At 36.6% G+C, this 14,658-nt stretch overlaps 7 protein-coding genes across 12 annotated transcripts in view; 4 read left to right on the plus strand and 3 right to left on the minus strand.

The window, feature by feature from the left end:
- Mlc2 (myosin light chain 2) overlaps positions 1–14,658 on the minus strand; it is a 272,717-nt gene that overhangs the window by 46,771 nt on the left and 211,288 nt on the right. Inside the window, exon 1 of one of the 6 annotated variants that reach the window (XM_070996186.1) lies at positions 6,622–6,625. The exons of 4 other annotated variants lie outside the window; for them this stretch is intronic. The gene's annotated coding sequence lies outside the window, so the exon portion shown is untranslated. Of the gene's footprint in view, positions 1–4,628; positions 4,633–6,621; positions 6,626–14,658 lie in introns of those variants that run through there. One more of the 6 variants, XM_070996188.1, reaches the window with a different exon arrangement.
- The window catches only part of RpS7 (ribosomal protein S7), a 267,915-nt gene that overhangs the window by 7,715 nt on the left and 245,542 nt on the right, over positions 1–14,658 (minus strand). The gene's annotated exons all lie outside the window — the stretch shown is intronic.
- Positions 44–424, plus strand: LOC108016457 (cecropin-2). Its single transcript, XM_065866997.2, has 2 exons — positions 44–182; positions 244–424. The coding sequence occupies exons 1-2, from the start codon at positions 84–86 to the stop codon at positions 334–336; spliced, it is 192 nt and encodes a 63-aa protein (XP_065723069.2). The 5' UTR covers positions 44–83; the 3' UTR covers positions 337–424.
- Positions 1,736–2,155, plus strand: LOC108016455 (cecropin-C). Its single transcript, XM_017083108.4, has 2 exons — positions 1,736–1,913; positions 1,974–2,155. Exons 1-2 carry the CDS (start codon positions 1,815–1,817, stop codon positions 2,064–2,066), a joined length of 192 nt encoding a protein of 63 aa, XP_016938597.4. The 5' UTR covers positions 1,736–1,814; the 3' UTR covers positions 2,067–2,155.
- On the plus strand, positions 3,288–3,733 carry LOC108016465 (cecropin-A2). Its single transcript, XM_017083120.4, has 2 exons — positions 3,288–3,487; positions 3,546–3,733. The coding sequence occupies exons 1-2, from the start codon at positions 3,389–3,391 to the stop codon at positions 3,636–3,638; spliced, it is 192 nt and encodes a 63-aa protein (XP_016938609.1). The 5' UTR covers positions 3,288–3,388; the 3' UTR covers positions 3,639–3,733.
- Positions 4,120–4,537, minus strand: LOC108016454 (cecropin-B). Its single transcript, XM_017083107.4, has 2 exons — positions 4,360–4,537; positions 4,120–4,304 (listed from the first exon to the last, which is right to left on the minus strand). Exons 1-2 carry the CDS (start codon positions 4,456–4,458, stop codon positions 4,212–4,214), a joined length of 192 nt encoding a protein of 63 aa, XP_016938596.1. The 5' UTR covers positions 4,459–4,537; the 3' UTR covers positions 4,120–4,211.
- On the plus strand, positions 7,915–8,378 carry LOC108006756 (cecropin-C). The gene is made up of 2 exons (XM_017070308.4): positions 7,915–8,109; positions 8,177–8,378. The coding sequence occupies exons 1-2, from the start codon at positions 8,011–8,013 to the stop codon at positions 8,267–8,269; spliced, it is 192 nt and encodes a 63-aa protein (XP_016925797.3). The 5' UTR covers positions 7,915–8,010; the 3' UTR covers positions 8,270–8,378.

Genomic DNA, 14,658 nt, shown 5'->3' on the forward strand with positions numbered 1-14,658 from the left:
AGTCATCAGTCACTGAAATCCCACTCAGCAGCATTAACCACTATCGACTTCTTTTAACCGAGAAACAATCCAGTAACTTCGCCATGAACTTCTACAAGATCTTCGTTTTTGTCGCCCTCATCTTGGCCATCAGTTTGGGACAATCGGATGCTGGCTGGCTGAAGAAAATTGGCAAGAAAATTGTAAGACCTTCATTTTGTAATAGTTTTATTTGGAAAGTAACTCTTTTCCCTTCATTTATAGGAGCGCGTTGGCCAACATACTCGAGATGCCACCATCCAGGGTCTGGGAATCGCTCAACAAGCTGCCAATGTCGCAGCAACTGCTCGGGGTTAACTACGATGAATGTCTGTCACTTATGAAATTAAATTACAATTATTATTTATTCTATTGTTCTAAGTAAATAAAAGATCAAAGAAAATTACCCTATCTTGTATTTTATTAGTATTGAAAGCATTAAAAGTTCATGCTCTATTTGTAATTATTATATACAGGTATTGAAAAGTAAAAACATGGACAAGTAGAAAAAAATATAAATTTATATAGTAAATCAATTATTTTTTATTAAATCCAGTCTAGAAATTTTAGACAATGTCATTAGGCCATAAGAGCAAAACATATGATTATGCTAAGTTTTTCACCCTTTCCAAAAAATTTGATTTCCCATGGGAAAATCCACGATTATGCGTTATCTCTAAATGTAGTAGTCGTTCCCCTATAAAGGGACTTGACTTTTAATTCCAATTAGCAGTCGCTAATTGCTCACTAAAACAGATTAGGCGAATTCTGTAGTTATAAAAACAAATAAAAATGAACTTTAAAGAACTTTGCTTTTACTTTCCTTATCCTTGCTTTTAACAGCCGGAGGCTGCCCGGATACATGATCTTGGCAAAACTCTTGTAAGTTGTTATTCCTTTGATTGGTTTTTATTGGATCTAAGTAAAATTTCTATTAACAATGGCGTTGTATGCCCTGAATGCAACTATGCAGGCAGCGGAGGTCGTCGTGAAAGCAGCCAATGTCTCAATTACTGCTAAGGGCTTATAATTTTAAATGGATTGCAACATATACTCAAGAAAACAATTAAACAAATTTACGAGTAACAAATAAGAAGTAGTTAAATAATATTTCTTAAATTATATACTATGCCATATAATTTAAATGGAGTGATTACAAGTGATCTCCTTATCAGCCTCACTTGATTATAAAAAATCAGCTGTATGCATACAATAAATTTATATGTATCTATTTTGTGTAGTTGTTCTCCTTGGTATTTTTATATTTGATTAAAAATATTTAGGTAATTAAATCACAAGTAACTGATATCCAATTACTATCCTTAAAACCAATTGATCCCTTAATGATTATAAAACAAAGGGGGTGTCACAGAAATGTGTGTGGGTGTCTCATAATCTTCGATAAAAATTTCATACCAGACCAGCGACCCGCGCTTTCAGTGGCACCCCCAAAAGAATGTCTTTCTTTTTCTCTAACTTTCAATATAATGGTACATCCCAATGGTAAGTAAATCCCTACTCGAGCCAAAGCATATCAATCAAAAATAAAAAACCCCCTGAATCCAATTTGGGTTCTTCGGTTCAGTTGCTCAGAGTGATTTCGATCGGGTTGGATTCCTCCGGTGTACTTTTTCCGCAAATAAAATTCCCGCTTGCCTTATCAGGCTGCGGCTTATAAACTGATTCGCCTATAAAAGCTCTCAACCTTTCTGTTGCAATTATCAGTCGCTCAGTTCCCACTGCAGAAGCAATATCAGAAGAAAAGCTATTTTTGCCTTATCTGAAATCAAATCACCATGAACTTCAACAAGATCTTCGTTTTCGTCGCCCTCATCCTGGCCATCAGTTTGGGCCAATCGGAAGCTGGATGGCTGAAGAAAATTGGCAAGAAAATCGTAAGTATTATATTCTGTGAAGTTTTTAATTGGATACTTAACATTGATATACTTTTTCAGGAACGCGTTGGCCAGCACACTCGAGATGCCACCATCCAGGGTCTGGGAATCGCTCAACAGGCCGCCAATGTCGCAGCAACTGCCCGAGGTTAACCACGATGATATACCACTATTGATATTTAAAAATAAAAAACTATTTATTGTATTGACCTAAGTAAATAAAACATCCAATCGTTAAAGAATTCCATTTATTTAGAAAACATTTATTAATTTAAATAGCTAAGTTGCTAAGTTTATAAAGTTGTACTTTTACAGCCTACTAACTAAAAGTTTTCTTATCAACCTTATCAGGAGCTTTGGAGCATCTGCTATCAGCATTCTAAAATAAACACAGACATCAGGCGCCAAAAATTACTATTCAGACCAGTTTGCGACCTTTCGCAAAACAAATTTGATTCTTCTTGTCTACTTTTGAATTGGGAAAAATCAAGATTTTGACTTATCTGTGACTGTTTAAGCCGGCTGATCGCCTATAAATGCCTTGCCTTTTATTTCCGTATTAACATTCATTCAGTGCTTAGATTTAGCAAACTACGCCTTCTTTTAACGGAAAGACATTCAAATTCAAAAATGAATTTCAACAAGCTCTTCGTTTTCCTTGCCCTTTCTATGGCGATTTTCTTGGGTCAATCTGAAGCTAATTTTTTACGCAAAATTAAAGAAAGAACTGTAAGTGTTTTGCGTCAAATGACTGATTTAAAAAGTAATAATGAATCCTTTCCGCAGGAGGGCACATTGCTTTACATTAAAAACGCCACGCTTCAGGTTATCGAAGTCGGACAGAAAGCCGCCGATGTCGCAGCAACAGCCAGAGGCAGTCAGAAAGGCTAATTTCGAAGTTCTTTCACTTTATTTTTCTAAGATATTGCAAAAGATAAATTAAATATGTTGGTTAAAGGATCCTACTAAACATAAATTGGTCAAAACACATTCAACTAAATCAAAAATCAGTTTTAGATTGAGCATAAGAGCTTTCTAAAATTATCTTTGATTTACCGAATAATAAATATGGTTTCAATATCTTCCAAATTGATATTTTGTCTGTATCCAAATTCAATTATAAATTAATTTTATTCACTGTCTTTTTTTTGTATTAAAAGACTTACAACATATATCTGAGATGTCAAATAAATCCCGATTTTTGTCTACCAAATCGAAAACGTGAAAATCCCCCAAATATGATTTAGACTCTGTAAATCAGTTCCCCAAAATGATTGCGATCAGATTGGATTCCCTCTCGTGTACTTTTTCCGTTGTAAAAATCCCCTTCTTATCAGGAACCGACTTTTCGACTGATTTTCCTATAAAAGCTCATGCCATCCATTGTGCATCATCAGTCATTCAGTTCTCACTGGATCAGCACTATCAGGAGCAAAAGTTATTTTACCTTGTCCTTAAAGTCAAATAAAATCACCATGAACTTCAACCAGATCTTCGTTTTTGTGGCCCTCATCCTGGCCATCAGTTTGGGCCAATCGGAGGCTGGCTGGCTGAAGAAAATTGGCAAGAAAATTGTAAGTCCTAATTTTACAAATGTTTTTATTTGAGACTTATCCTGATTTTCCTCCACAGGAACGTGTTGGCCAGCACACTCGAGATGCCACAATCCAGGGTCTGGGAGTCGCACAACAGGCCGCCAATGTTGCTGCCACCGCTAGAGGATAAAGTTGCATTCCTCAACACTTTTACTTAAACCTTATTTATTTATTTTAAACTTACCAAATTAATATGACAAATAAACAATTATATCCTTCGGAAAAGATTAAAAATATTAATATTAATATTTATTAAACTTCCAAGTTTCCAAAGAATGAGAAATAGAAAATTAATATTTAAAAAAAATTCTTAGGATATTTTTAAGTCGTATAATCGTTTGGTATGTAAACTTTCTTTAAACTGTTTATTTCTATAAAATAAGGAATAAGATAAAAATTCCAAAACTTTTGTGCTTTATTTTAAAAATATGTGTTTTAATTGCGATAAGCATGAAATAATTACCAAATTTCATTGAATACAATGTACATAGGTCAGAAATGTATCGTCAGATGAAAATACAATACATACATTTTCTATACGTGTTTACTATTATTTTATTTATATTTGTTTAAATATGTATGTTTTTCTTGACATTGACATAAGAAACTCATTTTGGATATTTTAATTTTGTTTTTAAGTTATAATATAAATTAGATTAAAAGGCAGTCTAAGTGGCGTGAAGAGTGTTTTCGAGATTCGCTTTCAACCTCGAGCGGTGGCTGCCACATTGGCGGCTTGTTGAGCGATCCCGATGACTTGAATGGTGGCATCCCGAGTGTGTTGGCCAATGCGTTCCTATAGAAATAATCAAATGAATATTTGAATCCTAATTTTCAAGTGGTATACTTACGATTTTCTTTCCCAGCTTTCTAAGCCAGCCAGCTTCAGAATTTCCCAAACTGATCACCAAGATGAGGGCCACAAAGACGAAGATCTTGTTGAAGTTCATGATGAGACTGTTGCTATATTACCGGATTAAAAGAAAGCTGTTGTTGCAGTGATAACTTAGAGACTGATGACTGGAAACCGAAGAGATTGAGCTTATATAGCGAAAACAAGAGATGCTGTTGCTGCACAGACGGGGATTTTTTACCGCGACAAAAGTTCATAAGATGGACTCAGATCGGACTCTCTGAAGAGATATTTAAGAATTGGGGATCGATTATAAATTGTGTTTCATTATTAATTACCTAATTATAAATTTAAAGAGTAGTTTAAAATTTTAGTTTTAAAGGCTTTTTATCTTACACTGCTTTACACGTCTGCTCCGTGGTACGGGGAGTTTAATACTAAGTTCCTTTCAGTTGGTGTCTGTATAAATGAGAACAACTTTCAACTTCTGTTTTGTAACTCAGTTTTAATTTTGTGCTTTATATATTCCCTAGTGTTGTTCTTGCTCGGAAACTGTGGTGGTGGTAGTTACTATGTGCAATATAAAATATTTAATTTGTTTAAACTTCCAGGGATTGCATAGTTCCTGTCTCTATTAACAGAAAGTGTACTTTCCAAAAGACAAGCCTGCACATTTATTTGTTATATATGCTTTCTTTTTCCAGAAAAAATTCCCTTTTCTACCTTATCAGCATCACTTGATGGTGATGCTCTCTTGATTCTTTTGCTATAACTCTTTCATACTTAAGGTCCAGTAATCACAACGCAATAGCTTATCAGTAGGTTCAACAACACGCTCTTTTTATGTTTCAGGAATGAGCTATGAATAAAGTTGAACTCAAAAACCATTAAGTTTCTCCATAGAGAATGTTACCTACCGAATTCGTGTAATCTCGCTGCATAGCAACTGTGTTTCTTTCTCTTTGCTATTTCCTGATCATAAGAAATCCCCTGTACCCACATAGCTTTTTAAATTTTCTCTACCACAAATTTGAGTATACACACCTCTTTTTTTGCCCACTCAAAACATAAAAAATTCCATTAGTTGTGGTTACAAACAGTTTGAATAAAAGCAAAAAACTGACTTATAGAAAAAGTACTGGAAATAACGCCAAACATTCGGGCGTCGAGCCAAATGGATTAATCAGCAAGCACGTTTCATTGGCTTCCCCACAACAGAACTTAAAAAAAACTAAACAAAACAACAACTGACGATTACTCAATGGGTTGAACGATCGTAGAATCGAGTTGGAACGATCTACTGACACATACGAGATACCTCGAACTAGACTTAATTGATGACTGGGCGGAATGTTAGTCAACAGATGTTTAGATACAACAGAACTTTGAGATGCTGGATGACTGTTAAAAGAATGTCTTCTTTGAGTAAAGACCCCTGTTTTATCTCTACTTAATTAACTTTTTATTAACGCATTTTTTATATATTATATGCAAAGTAATATGCCCCGAGTAAATACCCCTAGTAATGGGTAACAGATTTTTTACTATGACTGAGTTTTATGAATGGAATTGCACGCGGGTGATTTCTCTGTCCCCAAAAAGCACAGAGAGCTCAGAGCTCAGTGAAGGGTTCCCATAACCAAGTAGATCCGATACTTTATGACGCTTCAGTATTATGATTCAAGTGAGTGATCACTGATCAGACTTGAAGGTGAGGGGCGCACCCGTAATTGAGCTGATTCTTGCCTTTCTTCTGGCTATATTGTCGTTGTTCTTTATCAGCAAGACTCTCGTTTGTCAATTCAAGTTCCGCTGTCTTTCTCAATGGGAATCCCAGGGAAAAAGTTCCCCCGACGGCATCTGCTGATTATTTCCCTATCGAAGAGGCAAGGCCAAGATGCTCAAACATTGACACAGCCATTGTCTCCAGGTGGACTGCTAATCTTTGCCAAGGGGAACGGGAATTTAGAGCCCGGGGAAGCCTGCTTATAGGGTCACTGAAGATCGCCTGAGTCATTTGTGTTACTTTGGTTATTCTGAGTTTTTAAATTATTATTTAATATATAGTAAATATAAATATAATAGTGTACAACAAGATAGGGGTTACTAGCATCTGATTTGTTCTATAGTATTCCTTGTTTTGGTTATATGCATAACCTGTTAAGGTATTATTTTAGGTATACAAGGTAGGTAAATAATATAATCTCAGATGTTTGTGTTTTAGAAAGAAAGATATTTTATTGAACAACAAGTTTCTTTATATCTCCTCTATAAATTCCCGTCCGGAATTAGTAGTACTCACCTCCTAAACCTTTTTCCTCACCTTAATGTCATTTAAGTCTCCTGTCATCTAAGAATGCCTTCCTCCAGTTTGAGTAGTTGAGCCATCCTTCGGTACCAGTTGCGGCATTTACTGACTTACTTCCGCTGCTGTGGGCTCTACCAACTCTGGATGCTCCAGAGGATGAGGATGAGGATGAGGACTTGGTCCTGGCGGTTATGACACAGGACTGCCGGCTCCCTCCTTTGTGTCTCCGTCTGCCACTTGTAGCTGTCACTCAGCGGTTAATTCGAGCGATTTTATTTACATTTCGCAGAGGCCATGGAACCGGAAAGGAGCAACATCGAGTTCGGAAAGGAAGCGGAGTCAAAGCCCAAGATGGATAAAGCGTTTTTACTTGTTAAGGAAATTAGTGGCATATCCTGACAGGGCGCCCATCATCCTCGGAGCTTCCTATTCAAGATGCTCTACTCTTAGTCACCTCTCCACCCCAAAAATACATATATCTTTCTATCCTCCCTTGCTGATTTAATTCATTTGTTGTCTTTGCTGCGAGTCTATTGTCTGCCCCTCGTGTTGGTTTTTTATGGTTGAAATTAAAGTTACATTTTCGTGGTGGTTGATATTATGTGCCAATGTGAAAAGGCCTAAATCCCGGGCCATCCCCCTATTAAAAACCAAGTACAGTTGCGTGAGTGTGTTTATGGTGAATTAATCCAGCGATTCGGCATGTAAATTAAAATTTTGTGAGCTTCCTACTACATTAGTTTGTAAAGCATAGAAATGTATGATATATCATATTAACAGAAATTAAAAAAAAAATTAAGTTAGATAAATAATATTCAAATGCTAAATTTTAACCTTCCATATGTACACCTACTCCACAAAGTTTTTAAGATTCATGGGCTAAATAGCGTTTGCAAGAAACAGTAGCTAAATTGCAAATATTTAACCAGCCAAATGTGTCAAAAAATGATTATAAATCAAAATTTCTACTACTTGATAAATCTTTACTAAAAATGATATATGGTATATAAAATTTTATTTTAAAAGCGTCTAAATTCGTTGGCTGTTTGTACATGTGATAGCTAAATTTCATAACTTTAGGCCTAGGAAAGCCGTATTTTTATAAGCAGCTGGACAAACAGATAATTTAGGTCCCCCATAAAGAAGGGGATCCACTTGCAGTCTCGCTCTTTTCGCGGTGAAAAAATCCCCTGGCGTCACCTTATCAGAATCGCTGTCTTCGCTATAAAAGGTGCCTGTGCCACAGGTTCCATCATCAGTCGCTCAGTTCCCACAGCAACAGCTATAACCACAGCTAAATAGCTTTTCTAAAATCAAGGAATTATATCCAGATATCTCACTATGAACTTCAACAAGATCTTCGTGTTCGTGGCCCTCATCCTGGCGATTAGTTTTGGGCAATCTGAAGCCGGTTGGCTGAAGAAATTGGGTAAGAGAATTGTAAGTATTTCAAAAATAAATTAAAAAGTAATTACATATAATATTTATCTTGAATTGGTTTTTAAAGGAGCGCATTGGCCAGCACACTCGAGATGCCACAATCCAAGGTCTGGGGATTGCGCAACAAGCCGCCAATGTGGCAGCCACCGCCAGAGGATGAGCTTCGCAAGTCCCTCAAAGGATTCTCCCAGGACAACCTGCTTAATTATACGCACTTATTTATTTATAATCACCTATAGAAATAAACTAGCTTACATCCCCGAAATTTACATGTGCATATGTGTCTATGCTTATGGTGTTCTATGGGTTGATTACAATTTCCCAGGGTGGGCTGGGCTTTTCCCGTTTTCCCACAGTTTTCCCGGGGATTTTCGGGATCAGGGCACAAGTGTAAGGGCTCCCTTGGGCCATCGACCTTGTGCTCCGGGTCCACCTCTTGTTGGTGGTCATTTCGGGCACAAAACGCGTTTAAATGTCAAAACACTTGCGAACCTTTTTTAGGGCGGGGTCTCTGGGTTCCGAAATGTTTGAAGTGGGTGGGAGTTGCCCTTGGCCCATGTGTGCTGTGTGTTATGTTTTGTATTTCGCATTTTGTGTGTTCGACTGGTAATTTGCTTTGATTTACTTACATGAGAGCGGAGGTCGCGCCACGTGACCGCAAAGTTTACATTAAATTATCGGAGCTCCTTGTGGAAATGATTCACAGGTTTCGCGAAAGAAAAACACTCGGAGTGGGGGTAATTAAATTGGAATATCTGTGAGGCACCAAATGAATATTATGAAAAAATAGTCATTTAAAATTAATGAGTTTTTCAACATTGAGTAAATATTAAATTTAGTTTAAACTATTTAAAACTTCAGTATCAGTTTGAACTACTGCTTACCTAAACATAACTCTTTTTAAATTTTTACTTGAAACCAAAATCATATTACTAAGTTGAAATATTCTTTTTGGCATCAACTAGTATTAGTTTGATTAAATGAATATTTATTTGATGCCAACAATGTTACAATAAATTACAATAAAATTATGTTTCAGTTTCAATAAGTAATGTTTCAGAAAATGCAGAACTATATAAAATCTGAATAAAAAAATCTTTCGAGGACACAATATTTTCAATATTTTTCATGGGTGTTTTTTTCCAATAAAACTGCCTGAAGCTGAAATTTAAAAACCGCATCCGAATCAATTTTAAAGGCACTTCCGATGTCGCGGCGGCCTAATTACACGGCATCCCCATCGGATTAGGCCAACTCGCCTGGGAAATCGACAGCTTGGGCGGCCAATTCGACGCCTCGGGCTCGAAAGCGCTAAAAGCCAGAGCACATGGTCTGAATTATTGACAGATTAGACCGGGATTGTCTGCCAGTCAATCATTATCACCGTTCTCGGCGCCGCAGAACTCTGAAGTCCAAAATCCAACTTCAAATGACGACGGCGATGGAGCCGCGGCAGCTGCCAAATGATTTGAATTTGAATAACAATAAAGATCAGCTTTTGTCTGCCGGCTGTATTTTGTAATTTATGCATTGATTTCCGCCACCCCCTCGCAGTAATAATCATTTTGAAATTACATAGAAAAGAAGTAGACTCGTGGTGTAATTTCCTCAGTCGGCCCTCCCGTTGCGCAGATTGTAAAATTTTGAAAATTTCATAAAGCAAATCCCGGAAAATCATGCGTAAGCCTCTCGAACAGCACTCAAAAATCTGTTGCCAAAAAGTGTAATATGCGTTGTAGCTGCGGAGTAAGTGAAATAAGTATGTGGCCCCCCGCTTGGATTGCCCCTTGAAAACCGAAATCCTCTCCAGAAATCGTTTACAAGCCATTGAGAAGCCGCCGATGTATCAATAATATTTGCCCACCCAGATCAAAGGTGGTGAAAGTTGTTTTAAAATATATTGCACACAGATGGGGTGCTATCGAGTGCTCAGCCAAGAATAATGTTTGACTTAATTTCTTTTATGGCTTAATATAACCATTATTCGCACTACCCGAGCATAATCAACAAATTTAAATTCAATTCGCCTTTTAAGGTGTCAGAAGCAGTTAGCAATGGTGCGGTACTTCTCCACCCATCTTGTCCATTCCACAAAATAAACTGCGGTTTCACTTTCTTGCAATTTCATTTCAGAGCTCTGTGCTACAATTTATCATATTTAAAATGCCATAATCGGTGTGAGGTATATTGTTATAGTATTTCCCGGACAGCTAACGATGTCAGACTATTTCCTGTGAAATACACTCAGCTCTTTAATCCTCTTTGTTATTAGGGATGTTAATGATCCAAGATGTATCTAAAGGGTACGGTTTTATTTTTGGGCTGAAATATAAATCAAATATTCGTATATACCTGACTATTTTAAAATAAGTATTTAGTAAACTAAGGGGCATAATTTATAAATCCTCAAAGTAAGAAATACCACTTTGTCTTATTAAATATTATTAGATAAATTGTCGAGTAATTATTGCATTGTGTATCAAGCTGAATAACAACATTATTTTTTTCAACGAATAAAGTAAACTTTAATGCTCGTTTTATGTATAAGTATATATATATTTTTTTTAATTAGGCGAATTCAGCGATTCATCGAAACTGGCAGATAAGGGCCCATATAACAATTCGTTTCGAAAACAAATGTTGTATATATTCGGTCGTGGAACACTCTTATCGATACATAAGAATCGTGTGCTAACTTGTATTTCTTTTTAAATGTAAATGAGAGAAAGAAAGCTCAAATACATTCCTACATCGAGCTAATATAAACATGAGTGCATCCATATGTCGCAGTTCAGTTCAGTTCCCAGTCGACGGTGATAGCTGAAGTTCGCGTTACCCAAAATGAAATCGATCGTCCTAAAGCTTTTTCTGGTAATTTCAATCCTGGAACGTCTATATCCTGTTAACGGGGACAATGGAATTCAGGAATTCCCATCTAAAATTAAACCACTGGAAAGCAAATGCAACGGCTACTGCTTTTCGATCCTTAAGCCCATCCTTGATAATGCTGTAAAGCTGCAATCGGAGAGTATTTTTACTGATGAATTAAAGGAACAAGTGATTTCATTGAAAGGAACCATTGAAAATCTTCATAGTGAGTTGCAAATTGCAAAAGAACAAATCAAGTACAGAGATGATCTTCTCAAGGAAAAAACCGGAGAACTCAAGATTAAAGATAATAGCAACATGCAAAGTCAGTTAGTAATTGCTGATTGTCAAACTCATAACAAAGATCTAATAAATTTAAAAGTTAAAGAAATTGTAGATATAACTGAAAGTCTTAAAAGCAAGAACGATCTTTTAAATTTAAAGGACAAGCAAATCGTTGAACAAAGTGACAAAGTGAATTCCATGGCAGAAACTATAAAAAAATTGCAGAAACAGTTAGAAAATTCGGAGGAACAAATTAAGCTCAAGGATGAGCTTGTGAGCCTTAAAAATAAAGAAATCAATGATAAATCTAACGAACTCAAGAGCAAAGACGGTCAATTACTATTAAAAGAAAAAGATATTATGGACAAAAGTGAACAAATTAAAAATATAGGGGAAGAGATTAATACAAAAGATAAGCAGCTAATGAACCTTAGTGCACAGATTTCTACCAAAAATAATGAAATCGATGGCCTGAATTATCAGACTAAATCTGATTTGGGAAAAATAACCAATTTGAACGATGAACTTTCTTTGTGCCGTGGATGGGAAAGTTGCCCCACCGGCCGTCCAGATGGAATCTACAAAATAATTATGCCCGGAATAGATGTATTTGAAGCTCCATGCAATTCGACTGGTTGGATGACCATTCAAAGGCGTCAGGACGGATCCGTGGACTTCAATCTAAACTGGGCTAACTATACGAATGGGTTTGGAAACTTAACTGGAGAGCTGTTCATCGGATTGGAGAAGCTGCACCAGATGACTAAGGATAAGCCCCACGAACTGTACATAAAGCTAGCGAAATTTAATGGAGAATCTGCTTACGCTCACTATGATAACTTTCAAATCGGAAGCGAGCAGGAACTCTATGAGCTAAAATCACTGGGAAAATTTTCTGGGACAGCTTGGGATTCTTTGAGATACCACGAAGGAATGAAGTTCTCCACGTTTGATAGCGACAATGACAAATCCAGGTGTAATTGCGCTAAAAGGCACACTGGTGGCTGGTGGTACAATAATTGTAGCTTTAGGTATATAGGTTCATATGAAATTAATTACTAATTCGAAACTAACATATATTTTAATTACAGTAAGCTTAATGGAAAATACATAAGAGGATCAACCCGTACCATTTGTTGGGAAGGCTTTGACGGATATAATAATCTTGCTTTTACTCAAATGATGATTAGGCCAAAATGAACTCTATAAGTTTCTAAAAAATGTATAAAACTATATAATGGTAATTTGTTGTTATTTTAATATTTGTCTTAAAAGGACTAAACTGTAAAAACAATCCTATTCATTTGGGATAACTCTTTGATCTCCGATCATTTTCACTTTTCAGGATATGTTTTCTAGCGCCTTAAATTGGTTTGGTTTTTAGATACCATTTTCTAAAAATACTACCTTCATTATAAAGTTTCAGGTATACTGGAATTGTATGTTTAAAGGTAATATTTTCAATAAATTTTGTAAATGTTTTTTTATAAAGTGAGTAAAAAACTGTATTTTAAACTATCCAAACCAAATTTTTTCACTTTGTTAGTTACATTTCATTATTAAATCAGAAAGACTTTCCGGCTCTATGTCTTTTTAGCATTCTAAGCGCGTTATAAATCACAAAGATACACAAAAACATATATGTGCACACATGTCTGCGCTGGAGAACTCATATTGGATGCTTTTTATTTGGTTTGTCAGGCAATGCGAAATAAGAGCAGGGCTCTTCGGGCGACAACAATGCAAAACAATTCAATTTATGAAATATTTTTCCCCGAACCCTTGCCTTCTAGTCCGTATCCTTTGTCTATGGCGAAAATAAATGTGCGAGAGAGTAGTCGAGTGTTCATGGAAAATGTCAGCTCGGGAATTACACATACGCAATCGGGATTCCCTGGCATGGCCAAGATTTATTGTCAGCTTGACGATTAACAAAGGTGGATCCGGATTTTGACCCCCTCTGCTGGAATAAATATCTCACCCCTTTTGGACCAACAATTTAATAACAGTCTAACAACAATGGCCGGGCTTTTGGGTGCCTTTTCAGGACAAACAAAATGAAATTGTTTGGCATCGACACACAGGCGTTTTTTATTGTGTGTATCCTGAACCCGAGACATTATGCCCATCCATTGAACCAAAGTCCTGTCAGCGCATAACTTTCCCGGGGCAATAAAATCAATTCAATTGTTGTCAGCTTCCAGGCGACTGCCTCCCAATGAGATCCTTTGCGATCAGATCGCGTGAGCACAGATAGATAGGACGTAGTGCCAAAAATTCCACTCGGGAATATGAATATGAATGCCTATGGGGAGGTGTTCGGTTCACAACTCAATGCGTCACCACTGGATGACCTCATGGGCTCACGATTTTCTATTAGGAATACCAATGATGGGCGGAAAAAGCACTAAAAAGTGAGAGTTAAACTGACAATAGAGTTTCACGTATGAATATTGTGGGGAATGGAATTAAATTGTACGAAAGTTAAAACGCAAAAAAGGAAAAAAAAAACGGTGTACTAAAACATTTAAAACCTGATTGTCTATAGCTCTGAAATTAGGTTATCATATAAAATAAAAATATATATAATAATACGTGATATAATATAATAATTATTTAAATGTATGTATTATTTTTTAAGAAGACCATTGAACCAATTGAGCCCTTGAATTCATAATGTCTTATATTTCCGTATAAGAAATAGGGTTTCAATGCCCAAATATAAATTACTAACCTCATTGTATTGAACAGATTTCCTTTCATTCCGCTGCTGATTTTTCATTAATTAATTCTCGCATAGATAAGCGAACAATCCAATTAAAACTGGCACCGCACAGAAAACTTTTGACTTTCAATTAATAACAATTTGACGCCTCAGCGCAGCTCCTTCCCCAAAATAAGGAATACGCAGGACTTCTCCATCCATATCCTAATATTATTACGAAGATAAAAGGGGGCGCTGGTCCGAAAAAGAGAGACATTTCCGACTGACAGGCACACGTCAGATCCTTTCGAGGCGTAAATTAATCTCGATCCTGGCAGCAGTGGCGAAAAAATTATTAATGAGGCGCATGTGTGGGTAAGTGGGAAAAATTCTTAATCACGGGCAAAAAAAAAAGGAAACCAAGAAAATAAGGAAAATTGGACGAGCGACCCTCATTAATGGGAAATTAGTTTTGCTCTGATTTCTGTCATCTCGGGATCTGGGTCTCTCAGGGTCTCTCAGCCGCCGAACAAAGGTCCTTTTTCCAGGGGTGATTAAATGCGGAAACGGGGCAAACATCAAGTTCTCCTGGTCGCTGACACTTTTGCGATTAGCGCAAATCAAAGAAGAGAAAGCGATTCCTAGGTGTCGCAATTGCACCAAATTAGTCGTCCTGAAAAGGGGCTGGTGGA

Source organism: Drosophila suzukii, chromosome 3, assembly GCF_043229965.1.
Source record: "Drosophila suzukii chromosome 3, CBGP_Dsuzu_IsoJpt1.0, whole genome shotgun sequence".
Taxonomy (NCBI): Eukaryota; Metazoa; Arthropoda; class Insecta; order Diptera; family Drosophilidae; genus Drosophila; species Drosophila suzukii.